Raw genomic sequence first — 21,526 nt, 5'->3', positions numbered from 1 at the left:
ACCTATCAGTGTGACACTGACAGAATGCCTCTTAGATTATGTTCATGGCATGGTCTAAAGCCAGCTTTACACGCTGAAATGTATCTTACAATGTATCAGCGGGGTCATGTCATAAGTGACGCACATCCAACATCATAAGGTACATTGTAGTGTGTGACAGGTACGTGTGATTGCAATTGAACGAAAATCCGTTCATCGCATGCACGTCATCCATTCCTCATGAATTGAACGTGAGGTTGTTCAATGTTCCCGAGGCAGCACGCATCGCAGTGTGTGACACCCCGGGAACATTGAACAGATCTTACCTGCGTCCTGCGGCTCCCGGCCGGTAATGCGGAAGAAAAGTGGTGGGCGGGATGTTTACGTCCCGCTCATCTCCGCCCCTCCGCTTCTATTGGCTGGCTGCCGCGTGACGTCGATGTGACGCCGAACGTCCCTCCCACTCCAGGAAGTGGATGTTCGCCGCCCACATCGAGGTATGGAAGGTAAGTACGTGTGACGGGGGTTAATCGTTTGTGCGGCACGTTCAACAAATTGAACATGCCACACATATGATGGGGGCGTTGCAAATCGCATACGATATCGTATGCGAAATTGCAACGTGTAAAGCAGGCTTAACAGGTCACCGTAGTCAGCAAACCCGAAAGTCCCAGCCTTCTAAATGCCACGATCGCTATTGTTCGTAACATTTAGTGAGTTAAAATGCCAGGGGCGGTGTGGGCACCATTCCTAGCAGTGACAGCCTAAGGTCAGCTATCACTTAAGCAGACCTCCCAGCGGTGATTGTGCTGACACACCTTATGTGCTATGGCCATTGCATACCCATATTTCATGATGTATGCTTACGTCAAAGGTCATGAAGTGGTTAAATATACTTTTTTTAAACATTTGTTTAAGTGTCAATTTCTATAAAGAGCTGGTTAAGCAGGGTATTTAGCAAGCACTATACAAGTGTTGTTGGGATGGAGGGTATGGGGGATCTGTCGGATTCCCTTTAAAGGCACACAGTGAAGTAAGGAATTAGGCACCTCTTACAGCTGCCATACTCATCCACCAGAAATGTTACTATAGCAAGGGGTTACAGTACATTTCTGGCATAATTCACGTAAAAAAATGACTAAATGTGAAATCCCATCCAGCAACAGATCCACCAACTCAGCTGCACTAGTGTAAAAACTGCAAAAGTCGCTAAATGTTTGAGTAACTTTGAGCTGCGTAAAAAGTTTGATACAGTGCAAGGTGTTTTACACCAGAATCCTGGCAAAAATACCTTGGTGAATCAGGCCCGTTGTTGTTTGAATATTTGAACTTAAAAAAACAAAGAAGTGTAAAAATTGACTTTTTGGTTGGAATTTGTGTCATAGAACAATGTAAATTGACCAGTATTTCAGGTTTTAATGGTGTGACATGTCATTTTATACTTCGGACATTCATAGTGAATTTGTAATGTAATGAAGGTAAAGTAAACTCCATAGAAATTAACTGCGTGTAAGTAAATGACTTATCATTTTCCCTTTGAGTACTTGAGTATTTTTCTGTTTCAGAATATAGTAGAGTATATTCTTATTCCCTCTTAAACTCCTGAGTCCCTTGATGTCCCTAGACCTGTATTTGTATACGTGTCCTTGAAACATCAAGGCATTCAATCTATTTCATCCTGTCCTTCTAATGGTTCTTAATGAGATGAGCTGTTTTGTCATATTATCAGAAGGCCATTACATTGTACTTCACAGGCAGAAAAGGGTGGTCGTGCATCGTAAGTAGAACATGCCTCTCTGTGTTAGCGCTGCAAAGGTCATTTAAAACTTGGTAAATTAGTGCTTCCTCTAATGGATACAGTTAGGTCCAGAAATATTTGGACAGTGACGCAATTTTCGCGAGTTGGGCTCTGCATGCCACCACATTGGATTTGAAATGAAACCTCTACAACAGAATTCAAGTGCAGATTGTAACGTTTAATTTGAAGGTTTAATCAAAAATATCTGATAGAAATTGTAGGAATTGTACACATTTCTTTACAAACACTCCACATTTTAGGAGGTCAAAAGTAATTGGACAAATAAACCAAACCCAAACAAAATATTTTTATTTTCAATATTTTGTTGTGAATCCTTTGGAGGCAATCACTGCCTTAAGTCTGGAACCCATGGACATCACCAAATGCTCGGTTTCCTCCTTCTTAATGCTTTGCCAGGCCTTTACAGCCGCAGCCTTCAGGTCTTGCTTGTTTGTGGGTCTTTCCGTCTTAAGTCTGGATTTGAGCAAGTGAAATGCATGCTCAATTGGGTTAAGATCTGGTGATTGACTTGGCCATTGCAGAATGTTCCACTTTTTTGCACTCATGAACTCCTGGGTAGCTTTGGCTGTATGCTTGGGGTCATTGTCCATCTGTACTATGAAGCGCCGTCCGATCAACTTTGCGGCATTTGGCTGAATCTGGGCTGAAAGTATATCCCGGTACACTTCAGAATTCATCCGGCTACTCTTGTCTGCTGTTATGTCATCAATAAACACAAGTGACCCAGTGCCATTGAAAGCCATGCATGCCCATGCCATCACGTTGCCTCCACCATGTTTTACAGAGGATGTGGTGTGCCTTGGATCATGTGCCATTCCCTTTCTTCTCCAAACTTTTTTCTTCCCATCATTCTGGTAAATTTAACTTTGGCCTGTCTATTTTTGGAATTGATGAATGGTTTGCATCTAGATGTGAACCCTTTGTATTTACTTTCATGGAGTCTTCTCTTTACTGTTGACTTAGAGACAGATACACCTACTTCACTGAGAGTGTTCTGGACTTCAGTTGATGTTGTGAACGGGTTCTTCTTCACCAAAAAAAGTATGCGGCGATCATCCACCACTGTTGTCATCCGTGGACGCCCAGGCCTTTTTGAGTTCCCAAGCTCACAAGTCAATTCCTTTTTTCTCAGAATGTACCCGACTGTTGATTTTGCTACTCCAAGCATGTCTGCTATCTCTCTGATGGATTTTTTCTTTTTTTTCAGCCTCAGGATGTTCTGCTTCACCTCAATTGAGAGTTCCTTAGACCGCATGTTGTCTGGTCACAGCAACAGCTTCCAAATGCAAAACCACACACCTGTAATCAACCCCAGACCTTTTAACTACTTCATTGATTACAGGTTAACGAGGGAGACGCCTTCAGAGTTAATTGCAGCCCTTAGAGTCCCTTGTCCAATTACTTTTGGTCCCTTGAAAAAGAGGAGGCTGTGCATTACAGAGCTATGATTCCTAAACCCTTTCTCCGATTTGGATGTGAAAACTCTCATATTGCAGCTGGGAGTGTGCACTTTCAGCCCATATTATATATATATATAATTGTATTTCTTTTTTTGTAAACAGCTAAAATAACAAAACTTGTGTCACTGTCCAAATATTTCTGGACCTAACTGTATGCGGCTAAATTTCTGCACCTGCACCCCTTTTTGTAGTGAAGCAAATAATTAAAAAAAAGAACCCCCAGAGTTATCTATGGAAAGAGTTATTAATGCAGAACATGCATTTGTTCTATATATGCCAGTATTTATTTTCTCATATTCCATTTAGTGGCTGCATCGGTTGTACCTGGTTTTACAATTTCTAAGTTAATGAATCAGATCAGTAACACCGATCACAGCCTAAAAGATCAAAACGGTGGAAGGGGCCAATGGGAAATCACAAAGTGCCCTTGGATTCTTCAAATTTATATTGTAGGCTTCTAGTGATAAGTTTATATACATTTTAAAGAATTATATACACTTTTTTTTAGTATTTTTTTGCTTTTAATTTGTAGATTTTCAAGAACACACCAGAGCCACAAAGCACTGGAAGATGTCTGCAAAGAGGGTAAATATTAAACCTTGAGAAGGTCAACAGATAATCTTCCATGTTATACAAACTGTATAGCTTTTTGCAAATTCAGAAGCCGCAAGTGCCAAAAACACCATTGTAATGATCTATATCAATTTTATGGTACCCCTCCGAAAACTGCATAGCACAGCTGCCCTTTCACTTTGCATGTTTTACAGCAGTTGAGGTACGTACGCAGTTATTTCTTGGTGAACAGTTGTTTGTGGCACACCAAGCCATGGCTGGAAATATTATACATATCTAAAATATTCTAACAATGTCTTGTCAAATGGAACAGTGAGCGGCAACTAAAAGTATAACGCGGCACTGACTGAAAGTTGGATCGGTAATAATACACTGCTGAGCCAGCTCTCAGTCAGTGCAGGGGTGTGGTTACAGCTGCCGCTCACTATGCACAGAGAAGCGACTGAAGCCACACCTCTATGACTGAAAGCCAGTTACTGCTGGAAGGAATAAAGTTAATTTCCTCTCAGTAGCTGGTCTTTCAGTACAAATTTAAAACGTTAATAACCTGGAAATTGAACCCATATGGGCAGGGTAATAGCATTTTTTGACAGGACAGGTTCCCTTTTACAATGCCTTGCGAAAGTATTCGGCCCCTTTGAATTTTTCAACCTTTTCCCACATTTCAGGCTTCAAACATAAACATAAAAATTTAAAATTTTATGGTGAAGAATCAACAGCAAGTGGGACACAATTGTGAAGTTGAATGAAATGTATTGCTTATTTTAAACTTTTATAAAAAATAATAAACTGAAAATTGGGGCGTACAATATTATTCAGCCCCTTTAAGTTAAGTCTTTGTAGCGCCACCTTTTTCTGCGATAACAGCTGCAAGTCACTTGGGGTATGTCTCTATCAGTTTTGCACATCGAGAGACTGAAATTCTTGCCCATTCTTCCTTAGCAATAGCTTGAGTTGAGTGAGGTTGGATGGAGAGCGTTTGTGAACTGCAGTTTTCAGCTCTTTCCACAGATTCTCGATTGGATTCAGGTCTGGACTTTGACTTGGCCATTCTAACACCTGGATATGTTTATTTGTGAACTATTCCATTGTAGATTTTGCTTTATGTTTTGGATCATTGTCTTGTTGAAAAACAAATCTCTGTCCCAGTCTCAAGTCTTTTGCAGACTCCAACAGATTTTTTTCAAGAATGGTCCTGTATTTGGCTCCATCCATCTTCCCATCAATTTTAACCATCTTCCCTGTCCCTGCTAATAATAATAATAATAATAATCTTTATTTCTATAGCGCCAACATATTCCGTAGCGCTTTACAATTCAGGAGGATCATATACAAACAAGTAACAGTTATAGAAATACAATATTTAGAGGGGAAAAAAAAAATACAACCCTGCTCGTGAGAGCTTACAATCTACAATGAGATGGGGGGAGAGGCAAGGTTCAAGTGCTTATTTACAATGACAATCCAACCATCTCACGGAAATGGGGCTGGATAATGGTTTCCTGGACCAGTGGGCCCGAGCCTTGAGATGCCTTTGGGTGCCATGGAGTTTGATGTGGAGCTATGTTGTGAGAGGTTGTAGAGGGACTATGTGAATCGAATCTGATTAGGGAGTGTGATAGGCCGCCCTAAAAAGATGCGTCTTTAGGGTGCGTCTGAAGCTGAGTAAGTTGTGATTTGTCCTAACTTCTTGGGGTAGAGCGTTCCAGAGGGTTGGTGCAGCTCGGAAGAAGTCTTGGATCCGGGAGTGGGAGGTTCGAATTAGTGTGGATGTTAGTCGAAAGTCGCTTGCAGAGCGTAGAGAACGGGTGGACTGATAGACAGAGAGGAGGGTGGAGATGTAGGGGGGTGCTGCACTGTGGAGAGCTTTGTGGGTGAGAACAAGCAGTTTGAATTGGATCCTATGATATATGGGCAGCCAGTGCAATGACTGGCACAGAGCAGAGGCATCCGAGTAGCGGTTAGCCAGATAGGTGACCCGGGCTGCTGCATTAAGGATTGACTGTAGAGGAGAGAGTCTAGTTAGGGGGAGACCAATTAATAGAGAGTTACAGTAGTCCAAGCGAGAGTGGATCAGGGCCACGGTGAGGGTTTTTGTCGTTTCCATTGTGAGAAAGGGGCGGATTCTAGAGATGTTCTTGAGGTGCAAGCGGCAGGTGCGGGCAAGAGATTGTATGTGGGAGGTGAAGGAAAGATCAGTGTCAAGTATAACCCCCAGGCAGCGGGCTTGCGGCCTAGGACTTATCGTTGTGCCACACACAGAGAGGGAGATGTCAGGTTGAGGAAAGTTGGAAGATGGAGGGAAAAGAAGAAGTTCAGTTTTGGAAAGGTTAAGTTTCAGATAGAGAGCAGACATGACATTGCAAACTGCAGTCAGGCAGTCACTGGTGTTCTGTAGTACAGCGGGGGTGAGCTCAGGGGAGGAGGTGTATAGCTGTGTGTCATCAGCATAAAGATGGTACTGAAAGCCAAATCTGCTGATGGTCTGACCAATTGGGGCAGTGTAGAGGGAGAAAAGAAGAGGGCCAAGGACTGAGCCTTGAGGGACCCCAACAGTGAGAGGAAGAGGAGAAGATGTGGAGCCAGCAAATGATACACTGAATGAGCGGCCAGAAAGATAGGAAGAGAACCAGGAAAGAACAGTGTCCTTTAGGCCGATAGAGTGGAGCATAGAGAGAAGGAGATGGTGGTCAACAGTGTCAAAGGCAGCAGAAAGGTCAAGAAGAATAAGCAGAGAGTGGTCACCGTTACGTTTTGCTGTCAATAGGTCATTGGTCACTTTGACAAGGGCAGTTTCTGTTGAGTGTAAAGGGCGGAAGCCAGACTGTAAAGGATCTAGAAGAGAGTGAGAGGAGAGGTAGCGGGTGAGGCGAGAGTAGACCAGGCGCTCCAAGAGTTTAGAGATGAAGGAGAGATTGGAGACTGGTCTGTAGTTGCTTGTGCAGGACGGATCAAGAGAAGGTTTTTTTAATAATGGAGTAATGATAGAGTGTTTGAGGGAGGAGGGGAAGATACCCGAAGAGAGAGAGAGATTGAAGATTTTAGTTAGGTGAGTGGCGACAACCGGAGAGAGGGACTGGAGTAGAGGTGTGGGGAAGGGATCAGTAGGGCAAGTTGTAGGACGAGAGGAGGATAGGAGCCTGGAGACTTCCTCCTCTGTGACTGGGTCAAATGTGGAAAGTGAGCTGGATGGAATATGGGGAGGGATGGGATTCACAGGGCTTGGTGGCTGGGAGCTGATCTCTTGGCGGATGTTTTCTATTTTCTCTGTGAAATACGAGGCCAGGTCATCAGCATGAAGGGCTGTGACAGGGGTCTGTACTTTGGGACTGAGGAGGGAGTGAAAGGTGTCAAAGAGTTTTTTTGGATTGTTGGCAAGTGAGGAAACAAGGTTGGTGAAGTAGGTCTGTTTGGCGAGGTGAAGGGAATAGTTATAGGTCCTTAACATGAACTTGTAGTGGATGAAGTTTTCTGGTGTGCGGGTTTTCCTCCATAGGCGTTCGGCGCTCCTGGAGCATCGCTGGAGAAATCGAGTTTGTGATGTGAGCCAGGGCTGTTTTACTCTGTGTTTGGTCTTTCTGAGGGTGAGGGGCGCTACTTGGTCTAGCGTAGTCCTGAGTGTGTCATTGTAGTGCTTTACAGCCAGATCAGGACAGGAAAGTGAGGATATAGGGGACAGTGATGTGTGTAAAGAGTCTGAAAGTGTCTGAGAATCGATGGCCTGTAGGTTTCTGAATGTGTGATTGGTGGGAGTGTGCTGGGGCGGACGAGGGTTTGTGAGCTTGAAGGAGAGGATGTTGTGGTCAGAGAGGGGAAGAGGTGAGTTGTCAAAGTGAGAGATTGAGCAGAGGCGGATAAAGACCAGGTCAAGGGTGTTACCATCTTCATGTGTCTCAGAGGATGAGAGCTGTGAGAGGCCAAGGGAGGTGGTGAGAGATAGAAGCTGGGATGCAGAAGGGGAGGAGGGGCTGTTCATGGGGATGTTAAAGTCTCCTAGGATCAGGGTTGGTAACTCTGAGGACATGAAGTGTGACAGCCAGGCTGAAAAGTGGTCAAGGAACTGGGTGGGTGAGCCTGGTGGACGGTATATGACAGCTACTCTGAGGGGAAGGGGATGGAAGAGCCTGATGGTGTGAACCTCAAAGGATGGGAATGAGAGTGATGGAGCTGGGGGGATGACCTGGAAGGTGCACTGTGGGGACAGGAGTAAGCCGACTCCACCACCATGTCTGTTTCCAGGTCTTGGTGAATGGGAAAAGTGTAAGCCACCATGAGAGATGGCAGCAGGGGAAGTAGTATCAGAATCCTGAATCCAGGTTTCAGTTAGGCCTAGTAAGTTAAGAGAGTTATTGAGAAAGAGGTTGTGGATGTAAGGAAGCTTGTTACATACGGACCGTGGATTCCATAGAGCACAATTAAAAGAGGGAAGCGAGGGTGTACAGGGAATGTTAATAATATTATCAGGGTTTCTATGGGAGGTGGGGGAGGGGGTAAAGTTAGCCTGGGGTGGACCGGGATTAGGAGAGATATCACCTGAAAGAAGTAGGAGTAGAAGGAGAAAGGTCAGATGGTTTTTGGACTTGTGGCATGGCTTTTTTTGGAAGTCCCTGGAGCTTGATTGAGTCAGATTATTAAGATAGGTGAAAAGAGCCTGGGAGCTGTACATAGGAGAGGGGAGGAGAGAGGGGCTGATGTGGATGAGTGGTGATGGAGGGGGGACAGGGCGGTGAAAGTGAACAGAAAAAGCATATAGGATGATAGAGAGTGAGATAATAGTTAAGGTTAAAACAGATGGCGTCAAAGAGTAATTTACCTGCAGACTCCTGCCCTGACTAACTGCCATTGAGGTAACTGCCCAGCACTTCGCAATGATGGCATGCATGCAACACCCCGCATGCATGCACCCCTTAAGAAAGACACAAATATATAGGGCTGACTAGAGGGGTAGGTGAGGGGGATTATGGGAGCTCAGCTTGTTAAGGGAAATCAACAAATGCTGCTCACACCAGGGGATGATTAAGGAATCAAAGGGAACAGGACATTTGACACCCACCCGGACTTCCAGTCTACACAGATTTACACCATCCACCATCAGATAACATTTACAAAGAGGAATATACAGTCATACATCAGTGAGTATTACATAGATTATGAAAATGACAGAGCATACATCACAGGAAGCAGAGTTATATACCAGAACACATATTCAGCCAATGCAGTGGGGAACAGACAATTCACTTGACAGGAAGCAGAGTTATATACCAGAACACATATTCAGCCAATGCAGTGGGGAACAGACAATTCACTTGACAGGAAGCAGAGTTATATACCAGAACACATATTCAGCCAATGCAGTGGGGAACAGACAATTCACTTGACAGGAAGCAGAGTTATATACCAGAACACATATTCAGCCAATGCAGTGGGGAACAGACAATTCACTTGACAGGAAGCAGAGTTATATACCAGAACACATATTCAGCCAATGCAGTGGGGAACAGACAATTCACTTGACAGGAAGCAGAGTTATATACCAGAACACATATTCAGCCAATGCAGTGGGGAACAGACAATTCACTTGACAGGAAGCAGAGTTATATACCAGAACACATATTCAGCCAATGCAGTGGGGAACAGACAATTCACTTGACAGGAAGCAGAGTTATATACCTGTGTGAAGAGAGAGAGAAGACGGAAGTTAGTCCACTGCCATTGAGGTAACTGCCCAGCACTTCGCAATGATGGCACTTAGCAAGAGATGGCATGCATGCAACACCCCGCATGCATGCACCCCTTAAGAAAGACACAAATATATAGGGCTGACTAGAGGGGAAGCAAAGCAGGCCCAAACCATGATGCTGCCACCACCATGTTTGACAGTGGGGATGGTGTGTTCAGGGTGATGAGCTATGTTGCTTTTACGCCACACATATCATTTGGCATTGTGCCCAAAAAAATTGATTTTGGTTTCATCTCACCAGAGCACCTTCTTCCACATGTTTGGTTTGTCTCCCAGGTGGCTTGTGGCAAACTTTAAACAACACTTTATATGGATATCTTTGAAAAATGGCTTTCTTCTTGCCACTCTTCCATAAAGGCCAAATTTGTGCAGTGTTCGACTGACTGTTGTCTTGTCATATGGACAGACTCTCCCACCTCAGCTGTAGATCTCTGTAGTTCATCCAGAGTGATCATGGGGCTCTTGGCTGCATCTCTGATCAGTCTTCTCCTTTTTGAGATGACATTTTTGAGGGACAGACAGGTCTTGGTAGATTTGCAGTGGTATGATATTCCTTCCTTTTCACTATGATCGCTTGCACAGTGCTCCTTGGGATTTTTAAAGTTTTGGAAAACGTTTTGTAACCAAATCCGGCTTTAAACTTCTCCACAACAGTATCACGGACCTGCCTGTTGTGTTCCTTGGTCTTCATGATGCTATCTGCGCTTTAAACAGAACACTGAGACTATCACAGAGCAGCTGCATTTATATGGAGACTTGATTACACACAGGTGGCTTATATATATCATTATCAGTCATTTAGGACAACATTGGATCATTCAGAGATCCTCAAATTCAAGAGTGAGTTTGCTGCACTGAAAGTAAAGGGGACGAATAATATTGCACGCCCCACTTTTCAGTTTATTCTTTTTTACAAAAGTTTAAAATAAGCAATAAATTTCGATCAACTTCACAATTGTGTCCGACTTGTTGTTGATTATTCACCATAACATTAAAGTTTTTATCTTTATGTTTGAAGCCTGAAATGTGGGAAAAGGTTGAAAAATTCAAGGGGGCACTGTAAATATCATTTGCAGAATTCTCAATGTAATATTGAAAAAAAGTTAATGCATTGAATATATAGAACAAAATGGTGCATTTTAAAGCATATAGGCCTCAACCTTGAATTATACATTTTATATATAGAGCAGATGTCACCTTCTAGTTCATCGCTGACACGTCGCTCATTTTCTAAAAATCGCACGTCCTGTTGTTTATCGTATTCTGGGCAGCACACATCGCTCCGTGTGACACCCCGGGAACGATGAACTGCAGCTTACCTGCGTCCCGCCGGCAATGCTGAAGGAAGGAGGTGGGTGGGATATTTACGTCACGCTCATCTCCGCCCCTCCACTTCTATTGGCCGGCCGCTGTGTGACGCCGCTGTGACGCCAAACGTCCCTCCCCCTACAGGAAGTGGATGTTCGCCGCCCACAGCGAGGTCGTTTGGTAGGTAAGTACGTGTGACGGGGGGTTACAACATTGTGCGACACGGGCAAGAAATTACCGTGCCGCACAAACGATGGGGGCGGGTGCGATTGCCAATTGGCCTATAGGAGCTGAGCCTACTCTTTACGGTGATGCTGCATGTTGTACCAAGTTAGATCTAATCACAACAGTTTTACCCTTTCTGTAGACATTACGAAGTGGTGTATTAAATTAATGGCTTTACATATATCTATGAGATTATTACTGTTCCTTTTAAAGTTTTTCAGGGCATGTGAAAGAAGATACTCATCAACAGATCGGAGCCTGTAACAGTGGAATAAGCTTTAATAACACAATGGAGCCGATAGCACCGCCAAAGATGTATAACACCTGTGGTAATACAGAGTTAAATAACCTCAAAAGCCAGATGCAGGATCTTATTGACCTACGTTTTGATGAACCCCACCTTTTACCAAGGACACAATATCGCAAGCATATCCAAAATGTAACTTGTGATGACTCCAATTCTAAATCTCCTGCAGGAGAAAAAACTATGCAAGGTGGACACGGAGCATTAACACGGACCAAATCTACCCCCTTTGAACTGCACCAACAGAGACAATCCTGTATATTGGGGAATGTCTCAAAAGAGTCAGATATGTGTAATGTTTTATCTCACATGGAGCAAGGACCCAAACTGACTGGCTCATTAGGCAACATAAGTACTGTTCATAGCAATCATGTATTTATTCGCTTAACTGAAGACCCTTATTTTTCTCCGACTCCATCATCCGATACGGGCTCACCCAAATTTGCAGATTTTTGCCCAGAACCGGTTTGTCCTGAAATGACTGAATCAAAAATTAGCAGTATGGAGAACCCTGGTGCACTTTTTTTTTCTCATCATTTGTACCCTGTGAAGGAGCCTTCCCTACAAGGACCACTGGAACAGTTAGATTTTCCTCAAAGTAGCAACGTCAATGTCAAAAGTAAGTATCAAAAGATTAATAGAAGTATGCCATTAGTACATAAACACCAATTACATTCTGTATACACAAATACTTGCTACGTTGTGCTGGCATATCACATAAAATATTGATAAAATACATTTAAGTTTGTGGGTGTAACGTGAAAACATGTAGAAAAATTCCCAGAGTATGAATACTTTTTCAAGGTGCTGCATAATCTACATCAAAGTTGACTGAATCTTGAAATTCTGCTAATTGCCATTTGAAAAAATCTACATATTCGTTAAAGGGATTCTACAAACAGGGTTTTACCCCATCTGATCTCAGCAGCATGATGCAGGGAAAAACCCTGACTCCAGTGATGCATCACTTAAGGCGCTGCGTGTTGTATTATATATATATATATATAAATACAATATATATGTATCACTTAATGCGCTGCGTGTTGTGTGTGTGTATGTGTATATATATATGTATATATATATATACTGCATATATATATATATATATACTGCATATATAATCTCTGTTTTCTAGTCTGTTCGTCCTCTGAATGCTGAGCTCTGGGTAACTCCGCTCACACCACTGATTGACAGCTTTCTGTGTTCACTGCATAAGCAGAAAGCTGCCAATCAGTTGTGGAGTTGAGTCATACAGAGCTTATGAATATGGAGGATAACATGACAGCAGGTTTATTTGTCCTCTAGGGTTAATCTTCTGCTCATACAATTGTGATTTTATCAAAACTACAGAAAGCAGCCCTGTAAGTGACAAATTGGTGGAATCATGGTGTTAAGGGTGCTTTACACGATGCAACATCGCTACCGATATATCCTTAGGGTCATGTCGTTAGTGACGCACATCCGGCGCTGGTAGCGACATCGCAGCGTGTGACACCAAGGAGCGATGATCAACGATCGCAAAATCGTTCAAAAACGGTGATCGTTGACATGTCGCTCCTTTCCTTAATATCGCTGCTGCCACAGGTACAATGTTGTTCGTCGTTCCTGCGGCAGCACACATCGCTACGTGTGACACCGCAGGAACAACAAACATCTCCTTACCTGCGTCCACCTGCAATGCAGAAGGAAAGAGGTGGGCGGGATGTTGCGTCCCGCTCATCTCCGCCCCTCCGCTTCTATTGGCCGGTCGCTTAGTGACGCCACAGTGACGCATCTCCCCCTTGAGGGAGGGATTGTTCGGCGGTCACAGCGACGTCGCTGACAAGGTGACATAGGTGACGCTGCCGTAACGATAATGTTTGCTACAGCAGCGAGCACCAAATGTCGCACGAACAACGGGGGCGGGTGCTATCGCGCTCAACATTGCTAGCAATTGCTAGCGATGTCGTAGCGTGTAAAGCACCCTTAAGTATCTACATTATTCTGCTCTCAGATTAGGTCAGCATGTTCTGCTCAGTTTAAGGCCTCTGCCACACTCACGTGCCTCCAGTATGTGTGTGCCTTTTTTTTCACGTACCGGAGACATGGGCCCACGTGTTCCTATGTTTTGTGATTGTTTTGGACACACGTAAGTATTCAGGAACAGAACGTGTGTCCGTTCCGTACTTACATGTGTCCGTATTTAAAAACCGCTGACATGTCCGTGTTTCTCCGGAAGCACGGGTGTCACATGGCCCGCACCCGTACCACATGGATGTAGTGTGGATGCGGGCCCGTGTGACACGTGCCGGAGAAAGACACTTGTCAGTGTAAAAATAATAAAAACACATAATCACCTCCACCAGTCCAGCAGTCTCTGCCGCGGCTGTCCCCTGCATCCGTCCCCCAGTGAATTTGAACAACACTTCTCCTTCACTGGGGGCCGGAAGCAGCGTCAGCAGGGCGTGGCTTTGGCCAGACGCTGTCATTCAGCACCACAGACAGCGCCGGATGATGCAGGTAAGGCGGGGATTTCCATTCTCCGTGTGTTATAACGTATAACACACGGAGAACACGTACATGCCACAAAAACGGCACACGGGGACAAAACCACCCCTCTAACACGTACGTGACAAAAACGTAACGTTTTGTCACGTAAGTGTGGCAGAGGCCTAAGGTAGAGTTATAAAACAGTTGCTTGATGAATGATCAAAGTAAAATCAACCATATTAGGTTTAGAGCTAAGACGTTTTCTCAGATGCATAACTCATTACCTATCCACACAATAGGTGACAAGTTCCTGATCTTTGAGAATCTTATTATTCAGACCCCAAACAATCAGGAGAACCTGAGTCTCCATGTAAACTAAAGGGTATTTTAGACGCTGCGACATCGCTAGCGATTGCTACCGATGTCGAGCACGATAGCACCCGCCCCCGTCGTATGTGCGATATTTGGTGATCGCTGCCATAGCGAACATTATTGCTACGGCAGCGTCACATGCACATACTTTATCAGCGACGTCTCTGTGACTGCCAAACAATCCCTCCCTCAAGGGGAAGGTGCGTTCGGCGTCAAAGCGACGTCACCGCGACGTCACAGAGCGGCCGTCCAATAGAAGCGGAGAGGCGGAGACTAGTGGGACGTAACATCCCGCCCACCTTCTTCCTTCCGCATTGCTTGTGGACGCAGGTAAGGAGATGTTTGTCGCTCCCGCGGTGTCACATATAGCAATGTGTGCTGCCGCAGGAACGACAAACAACATTGTACCTGCAGCAGCAGCGATATTAAGGAAAGGAGCAACGTGTCAACGATCACCGTTTTTGGACGATTTTGCGATCGTTGATCGTCGCTACTTGGTGTCACATGCTGCGATGTCACTACCGGTGCCGGATGTGTGTCACTAACGACGTGACCCCGATGATATATCGGTAACAATGTCACAGCGTGTAAAGCACCCTTAAAGTGTGCTTTACACGCTGCAACATCACTAGTGATTGCTAGCGATGTCGAGCGTGATAGCACCCGCCCCCGTCGTACGTGTGACATTTGGTGATCACTGCCGTAGCAAACATTATCGCTATGGCAGCGTCACATGCACATACCTGTGCAGCGACGTCGCTGTGACCGCCAAACAATCCCTCCTTCAAGAGGTAGGTGCGTTCGGCGTCATAGCGACATCACCGCAACGTCACTAAGCGGCCGCCCAATAGCAGAGGAGGGGCAAAGATGAGCAGGACGTAACATCCCGCCCACCTCCTTCCTTCCGCATTGCTGGTGGACGCAGGTAAGGAGATGTTTGTCGTTCCTGCAGTGTCACACATAGCGATGTTTGCTGCCGCAGAACGACAAACAACATCGTACCTGCAGCAGCAATGATATTAAGGAAAGGAGCGACGTGTCAACGATCACCGTTTTTGGACGATTTTGCGATCATTGATTGTTGCTCCTTGGTGTCACACGCTGTGATGTCGGTACCGGCGCCAGATGTGTGTCACTAACGACATGACCCCGACTATATATCGGTAGCGATGTCGCAGCGTGTAAAGCACCCTTAAGAGTAGGTTAATCAAGCACACTGCCGCTACATGCAGAGTTATTGGACTGTCTGCAATTGCCTTTAAGATGTGCAGCCTTTTACTCTATCGCCAGGATCATACCACTGTATTACTTGGATGAGAGCTATACAGTTTTTATCAGTTAAGACTCATACCAATGATATTCAATGGAGCAATGCTGATGACCGATTTTTTTTCATTGACAGAATGTCAGTAAAAAAAAAATGGCAGCTTGAGGTGATTTCACTCTGAAATTAGATGCCATTCACCCATTAATCTCTATGGGTGAATGGAAAACCTAGGACTGCACTTGGATGACATCTGAGTTCGGTCCGATTTCCAAGAACTCACACATTGGACAATATGGAAAAATGTTGTTCTCCATCTTCTCCTCAAAATGTGCTCCGGTTCTCTCATCCACGAGAATTACATTATAGCATTCTTTCCACACCTGTCTAAAAAGTTCAGAGTGTCCTGTTTTTCTCCTGATAACCCAATACATGTGTATTCAGCCAATATATATTGTTTTCAGTAGTAAAAGTGTGTAAGCCAAGGCCAGACACCTACTGTATAACTGAGGCTTATCTAAGAAAGAAAAGATTGGATCATATATTTAAGTCAGGAGGCCTTCATACACTTTCGATGATATGCTGGATTCCCAAAAATCATGGCAGTGGAGGGGGAGGGAGTTTCAGCCATTATACATCTAAGCTGTGTGACCAGCTTAAAGGGAACCTGTCAGGTGGAATTATGCACCCAGAACCACGAGCAGTTCTGGTTGCATATTGCTAATCCCTGCCTAACCGTCCCTGTATCTACTAGCATAAATAAAGGGATCTTTAGAAAAAGTATTTCTAAAGATCTTTTATCATATGCTAATGAGGCCAGCTACTAGTCACAAGGGCATTAGTTCCCCTGACTAGTCCGCCCTCTTAAGCATGGTAGCACGCCCACAGTGGCGTGCTAACATGCTACTCAATGCAGCATCACCAGCGGTGATGTGCATACCTGTGTCCGCTGTCTCCGCTGTTCAGAAGTCCCCGGCACTTCCAGTAATGCACACTAGACCTCGCTGAAGCCGGGATGTGTACACCCCATTTCATACTATGCATGACCGGTAGTGTCGGGGAGCTCTGAACCGCCGGAGACAGTGGAAACAGATACGCGCGTCACCACTGGTGATGCTTCATTGAATAGCATGTTAGCACCCCCCTGTCAGCGGGCTGCCATGCTAAGAGGGCAGACTAGTCAGGGGAACTAACACTCTTGCAACTAGTCCCTGCGCTCATTAGCATATGATAAAAGATCTTTAGAAATACTTATTCTAAAGATCTCTTTATCTATGCTAGTGTATACAGGGTCGGTTAGGCAGAGATTAGCAATATCGACCCAGAACTGCTCGTGGTTCTGGGTGCATAGTACATATGACAAGCTCCCTTTAAGCCCTTGTGTGCACGCTGCATTTTTGATGCATTTTTTGGTGCAGTTTGCTGCATGCCTATTCTTATGCCAGCAAAGTCAATGACAATTCTGAAGTGCTGTACACACGTTGCTTTTTTCTTTTGCGTTTTGTATCCCTTCCAGTCATTGATTTCACAAAAAAAAAGCATGGCACAATAACGCACCAAAAACACACCAACACATGCATTTTTTAATACATTTTTTTGCTATGAGGTGCAGATTTTGGTGCAGAAAATTTCTGCACCAAAAACTCAGTGTGCACATACCCTAAGGCTTTAGAAAAAAAGTCTTCTTTACATCCTTGTACTGTGGAAGTACAGTAGTTGTCTTCTCTGGATTGTGTAATACCATATGGTGTATGGATCAGTGTATATGTAAAAAATGTAATTCAGTTAGACCCTATTTCTGTTACAGATGATGAAAGTCCCCCTCCTTTGCCAGAGCGTACACCTGAGTCCTTTATAGTCACTGATGAAATAGGTAAGCAAAGTAGAGATATAAGACATACAGTTTATTATTTGAAAATATTCAAAATAAAAATGCCAATCCTCAACTATAGCTCTACTTATATTATATAACTACATTTCTCCTTAGTTCAATATTTCACACTTTTTTAAAAAATAATCTCATAAATACACTATCACCTCAAAGGCAGAGATGAGCAAACCAAAGGTTTAAGATGAGTAAGGTGAGGAGTACCGGGCACCGCTAATACCACTGAAAGTTAGCCGCTCGATCCTGGTGGAACTGTGGGATCCGGCTGCGTGTCCCAAGGTGTAGACCATAAATATCCAAAAACAGACAGAAAGGGTCGCACTCCAAAGATCAGAATAAAAGATTCTCTTTAATCCATGTTCTTATCAAGGGTACAGGTGGTGGGGGAGGGTGAAGACATGCAGCGCCGGACGACGGCGGGCCGTTTCGCAAACAAATTTGCTTCCACGGGTCCAGGTTTGGTGCACGGTTTTTGGCCAAGCACTAACTTTTTTTTTAACTTTTAAAAAAAAGAAAAAGAAAACAAAAACAACAGAGTTCAAGTTCGAAGATCGGGTGTTTTACATATGCTGACCACTCGATCGAGCATCACTGTGCTCGGGTACACTCAGCTAAGCCCAGTGCAAGCCGCTTGCAGTGTTTGAATGTCTTGCACTTGGGGTAACAACAGCATAGTGTGTAACTTCCCCCCCTAAAAAAATGAAAAACCTCACCCACCAACCCCGGAAGGCATCTGCTTATGGCTGGCTGTATGTGGGTGGAGACTCGAACTGCCAACAGTGACTTGCAATGGGATTCAGGCTAACTCCGAACCCATGGAGATACGATTAGGCTATACATGACCAACCGAACTTCCAAGGGTTAGCTCATCTCTACTCAAAGGAATATTACCAACTCTGCCATGAGTGATGAGCGAGCAAGCTTTGCCCCTGCTCATTATTTGGGCGAACAATGGGGTGTTTGGGCACAACTCTTGTACTGAGTATAATGGAAGTCAATGGGAAACTCAAACATTTTTAAACTCTGATGCTCGATCAAATAACAAGAAGTGGTAAGCGTATTTGCTCATCGCTATTGCCCATAGGAATTATCCAAACAGAAGATGAACAATCTCCTATCCAGTTCATCAGCTAATTTGGGATATATTTACAAGGGCTGATGACCAGGAGCAATGTAAATTTGCCTTAAGAAAAACACAGGAGAGAGATCAGGGAACCCTTTTCTTGACACACAATGAATATACAAAGTCTACACACCTCTTTAAAATGCCAAGTTATTACTATGTCAAAAAAATATCATAGAGAAAATAATCATTTCAGAAATGTTTGCACCTTTAATGTAACATATAATCTGTATAATTTAATTGAGAAACAAACATATTTTTGGGTGAAACAGGAAAAATAAAGAACAAAAATAATGTGATTGCCTAAATATGCACACCCCTAACCCCTTAACCCCTTCATCACCAGGTCATTTTTCATTTTTTTTCTGTTTCTGCTCCGAAAGCCGTAACTTTTTTATGTTTCCATCAATCTTGCCATATGAGGCTTTATTTTTTGTGGGACGAGTTGTACTTTGGATTAAATCATTAGTGTTACCATATAGTGTACTGGAAAACAGAAAAATAATTCCAAGTCCAGTATAATTGCAAAAAAAGTGCAATCGCACAATTGTTTTGGGGGTATATTATTCACCGTGTTTACTATATAATAAAATTGATGTGTCAGTACGATGCCTCAGGTCGGTACGAGTTCGTAGACACCAAACATGTATAGCTTTACTTTTATCTAAGGGGTAAAAAAAAGTCAAAAGTTTGTCCAAAAAAAGAGTACTGCTTTTGGCGCTATTTTCTGAGATTCGCTGCGTTGTCAATTTTTGGAATCTTTGGATTATTGACTGCTTATTTTTTGCGTCTTGAGCTAACATTTTTAATTATTACATTTGTGTGCAGATGCGCAGTTTTGATCACCTGTTATTGCATTTTTTGAAAAATGTGCGGTAAACAAAATACATAATTTTGACATTTGGAATTTTTTTCTCGTCACGTCGTTTACCGATTAGTTTAACTGATTTTCTATTGTGATAGATCGGGCATTTCTGAACCAAATTTGCGTTATTTGTTTTATTTTTGACTCTTTTATTTTCACTGGCGCGAATGGGAGGTGATTTAAACCCCCAAATCAAATCAGCAGACATGTGTGGGAATCACCTCCGGCTCACCTCAGCAGCCAGCAGTAATTACCACAAGACCAATGACGTACCAGTACGTCATCGGTTGTGAAAGGTTAAGGACCGAGTCACTTTGTACGAGCTTCATGTTTACAATCTGACAAGCATCACTTTATGAAGTAATAACTCTGGAACGCTTCAACATGTACCAGTGATTATAAGAATATTTTTTCATGACATGTCGTACTACATGACAGTGGTAAACTTTGGACAATATTATTTTATTTTGTGTTTATTAATGAAAATATCAAACATTTGGCTACAAAAGTTAAAAATGTCACAACTTTCAAACTTTGAATGTTTATGCTCTAAAAGCAGATGGTTATAACAAAATCAGCACCATTTTCTTTGTTAGGAAGTTAGAAGAGTTAAAAGTTTATCAGCAATTTTTCATTTTTCCAACATAATTTACAAAACCATTTTTTTTAGGGACAATATCACATTTGAAGTGACTTTGAGAGACCTAGGTGACAGAAAATACCCAAAAGTGACACCACTGTAAAAACTGTACCCATCAAATTGGTCAAAACCTCATCCAAGAAGTTAATTAACCCTTTCAGGTGCTTCACAAGAACTAAAAAAATATGGAAGGAAAAAATGAAAATGTTACTTTTTCACACAAATATGTTAATTTAGCCCCAAATTTTTAATTTTCACAAGGATAACAGGAGAAAAGGAATCATAGAATTCATTGTGCAATTTCTCCTGAGTACTTTGATACACCATATGTGGTGAAAAAATACTGTTTGTGTGTACGGCAGGGCTCAGAAGGGAAGGGGCTCCATTTGACTTATGGAACACAAATTTAACTGGAATCAATAGCGGACGCCATGTCGTGTTCGCAGAACCCTTGATATGCTTAAACAGTGGAAATCCCCCACAAGCGACCCTATTTAGAAAACTAGACCCCTCAAGAAATGTATCTAGATATGTGGTGAGCATCTTGAACTCCCAGATGCTTCACAGAATTTTATCATGTTGAGCCTAAAAAATAAAAAAAATCTTAATTTTCCCACAAAAATGTTGTTTTAGCCCCAATTTTTGCATTTTCACAAGAGCAACAGGAAAAAATGCACAGTAAAATTTGTTGTGCAATTTCTCCTAAGTGCACTGATAGCCATATATGTTGAGAAACTACTGTTTGGCGTATGGCAAGGTTTGGAAGGGAAGGAGCACCATACGACTTTTTGAGTGTAAAATTGGCTGGAATAGAGAGCAAACACAAGGTCATGGTTGCCGAGCCCCTAATGTGCCTAATCATTGCAAATCCCCTACAGATGACAACTTTTTGGAAACTAAACCCCTCAACGAATTTATGTATGGGTAGATTGAGCATTTTGAACCCATTGATGCTTCACAGAATTTTATAATATTGGGCTGTGAAAATGAAATGTTACATTTTTTTAACAAAAATAATGTTTAAGGCCCAATTTCTTAATTTTCACAAGGGTAATATGAGAAAATAAACCACAAAATTTGTTACACAATTTCTCCTGAGTATGGTAACTCCCCGTATGTGGTTGGAAACTAATTTTCAGGCACAGTGAAAAGCTCTGAAAGGAAAAAGAGTTATATCGGAGTGCATATTTGGCTGGAATGGTCTGCAATGTCAAATTGGCAAAATGTCTCTGAGTTGTCAGGACAGCAGAACCGCCCATAAGTGACCCCATTTTACAAACTACATCTCTTAATTAAATCATCTAGTGTCTGTTAATGAAATAATCTAGTGGTGCAGTGAGCATATTGACACTACATATGTTTCACAAAATGTTTTACCATTGAGCGGTGAAGAAAAAAAAATTTCATTTTTACTAAAGATGAGCGAAGATGTTCAGTTCACGTTCGCCAATTTCAGATTCGGTACAAGAATGGCCAGTTCGTTCAGGCTCGGTTTAT

General features: G+C 43.1%; 1 protein-coding gene across 1 annotated transcript in view; it reads left to right on the top strand.

Annotated features, from left to right (window-relative positions):
• Positions 1-21,526, top strand: part of PTPN22 (protein tyrosine phosphatase non-receptor type 22) — a 202,840-nt gene that overhangs the window by 146,921 nt on the left and 34,393 nt on the right. The window contains exons 12-14 of the mRNA XM_075335601.1: positions 3,791-3,843; positions 11,318-12,027; positions 17,321-17,386. Coding sequence (XP_075191716.1) covers positions 3,791-3,843; positions 11,318-12,027; positions 17,321-17,386 — 829 coding nt within the window. The remainder of the gene's footprint in view (positions 1-3,790; positions 3,844-11,317; positions 12,028-17,320; positions 17,387-21,526) is intronic.

The sequence above is a fragment of the Anomaloglossus baeobatrachus genome, chromosome 2 (assembly GCF_048569485.1).
Source record: "Anomaloglossus baeobatrachus isolate aAnoBae1 chromosome 2, aAnoBae1.hap1, whole genome shotgun sequence".
Classification (NCBI taxonomy): Eukaryota; Metazoa; Chordata; class Amphibia; order Anura; family Aromobatidae; genus Anomaloglossus; species Anomaloglossus baeobatrachus.
This window is presented reverse-complemented; position numbering and strand designations above follow the sequence as displayed.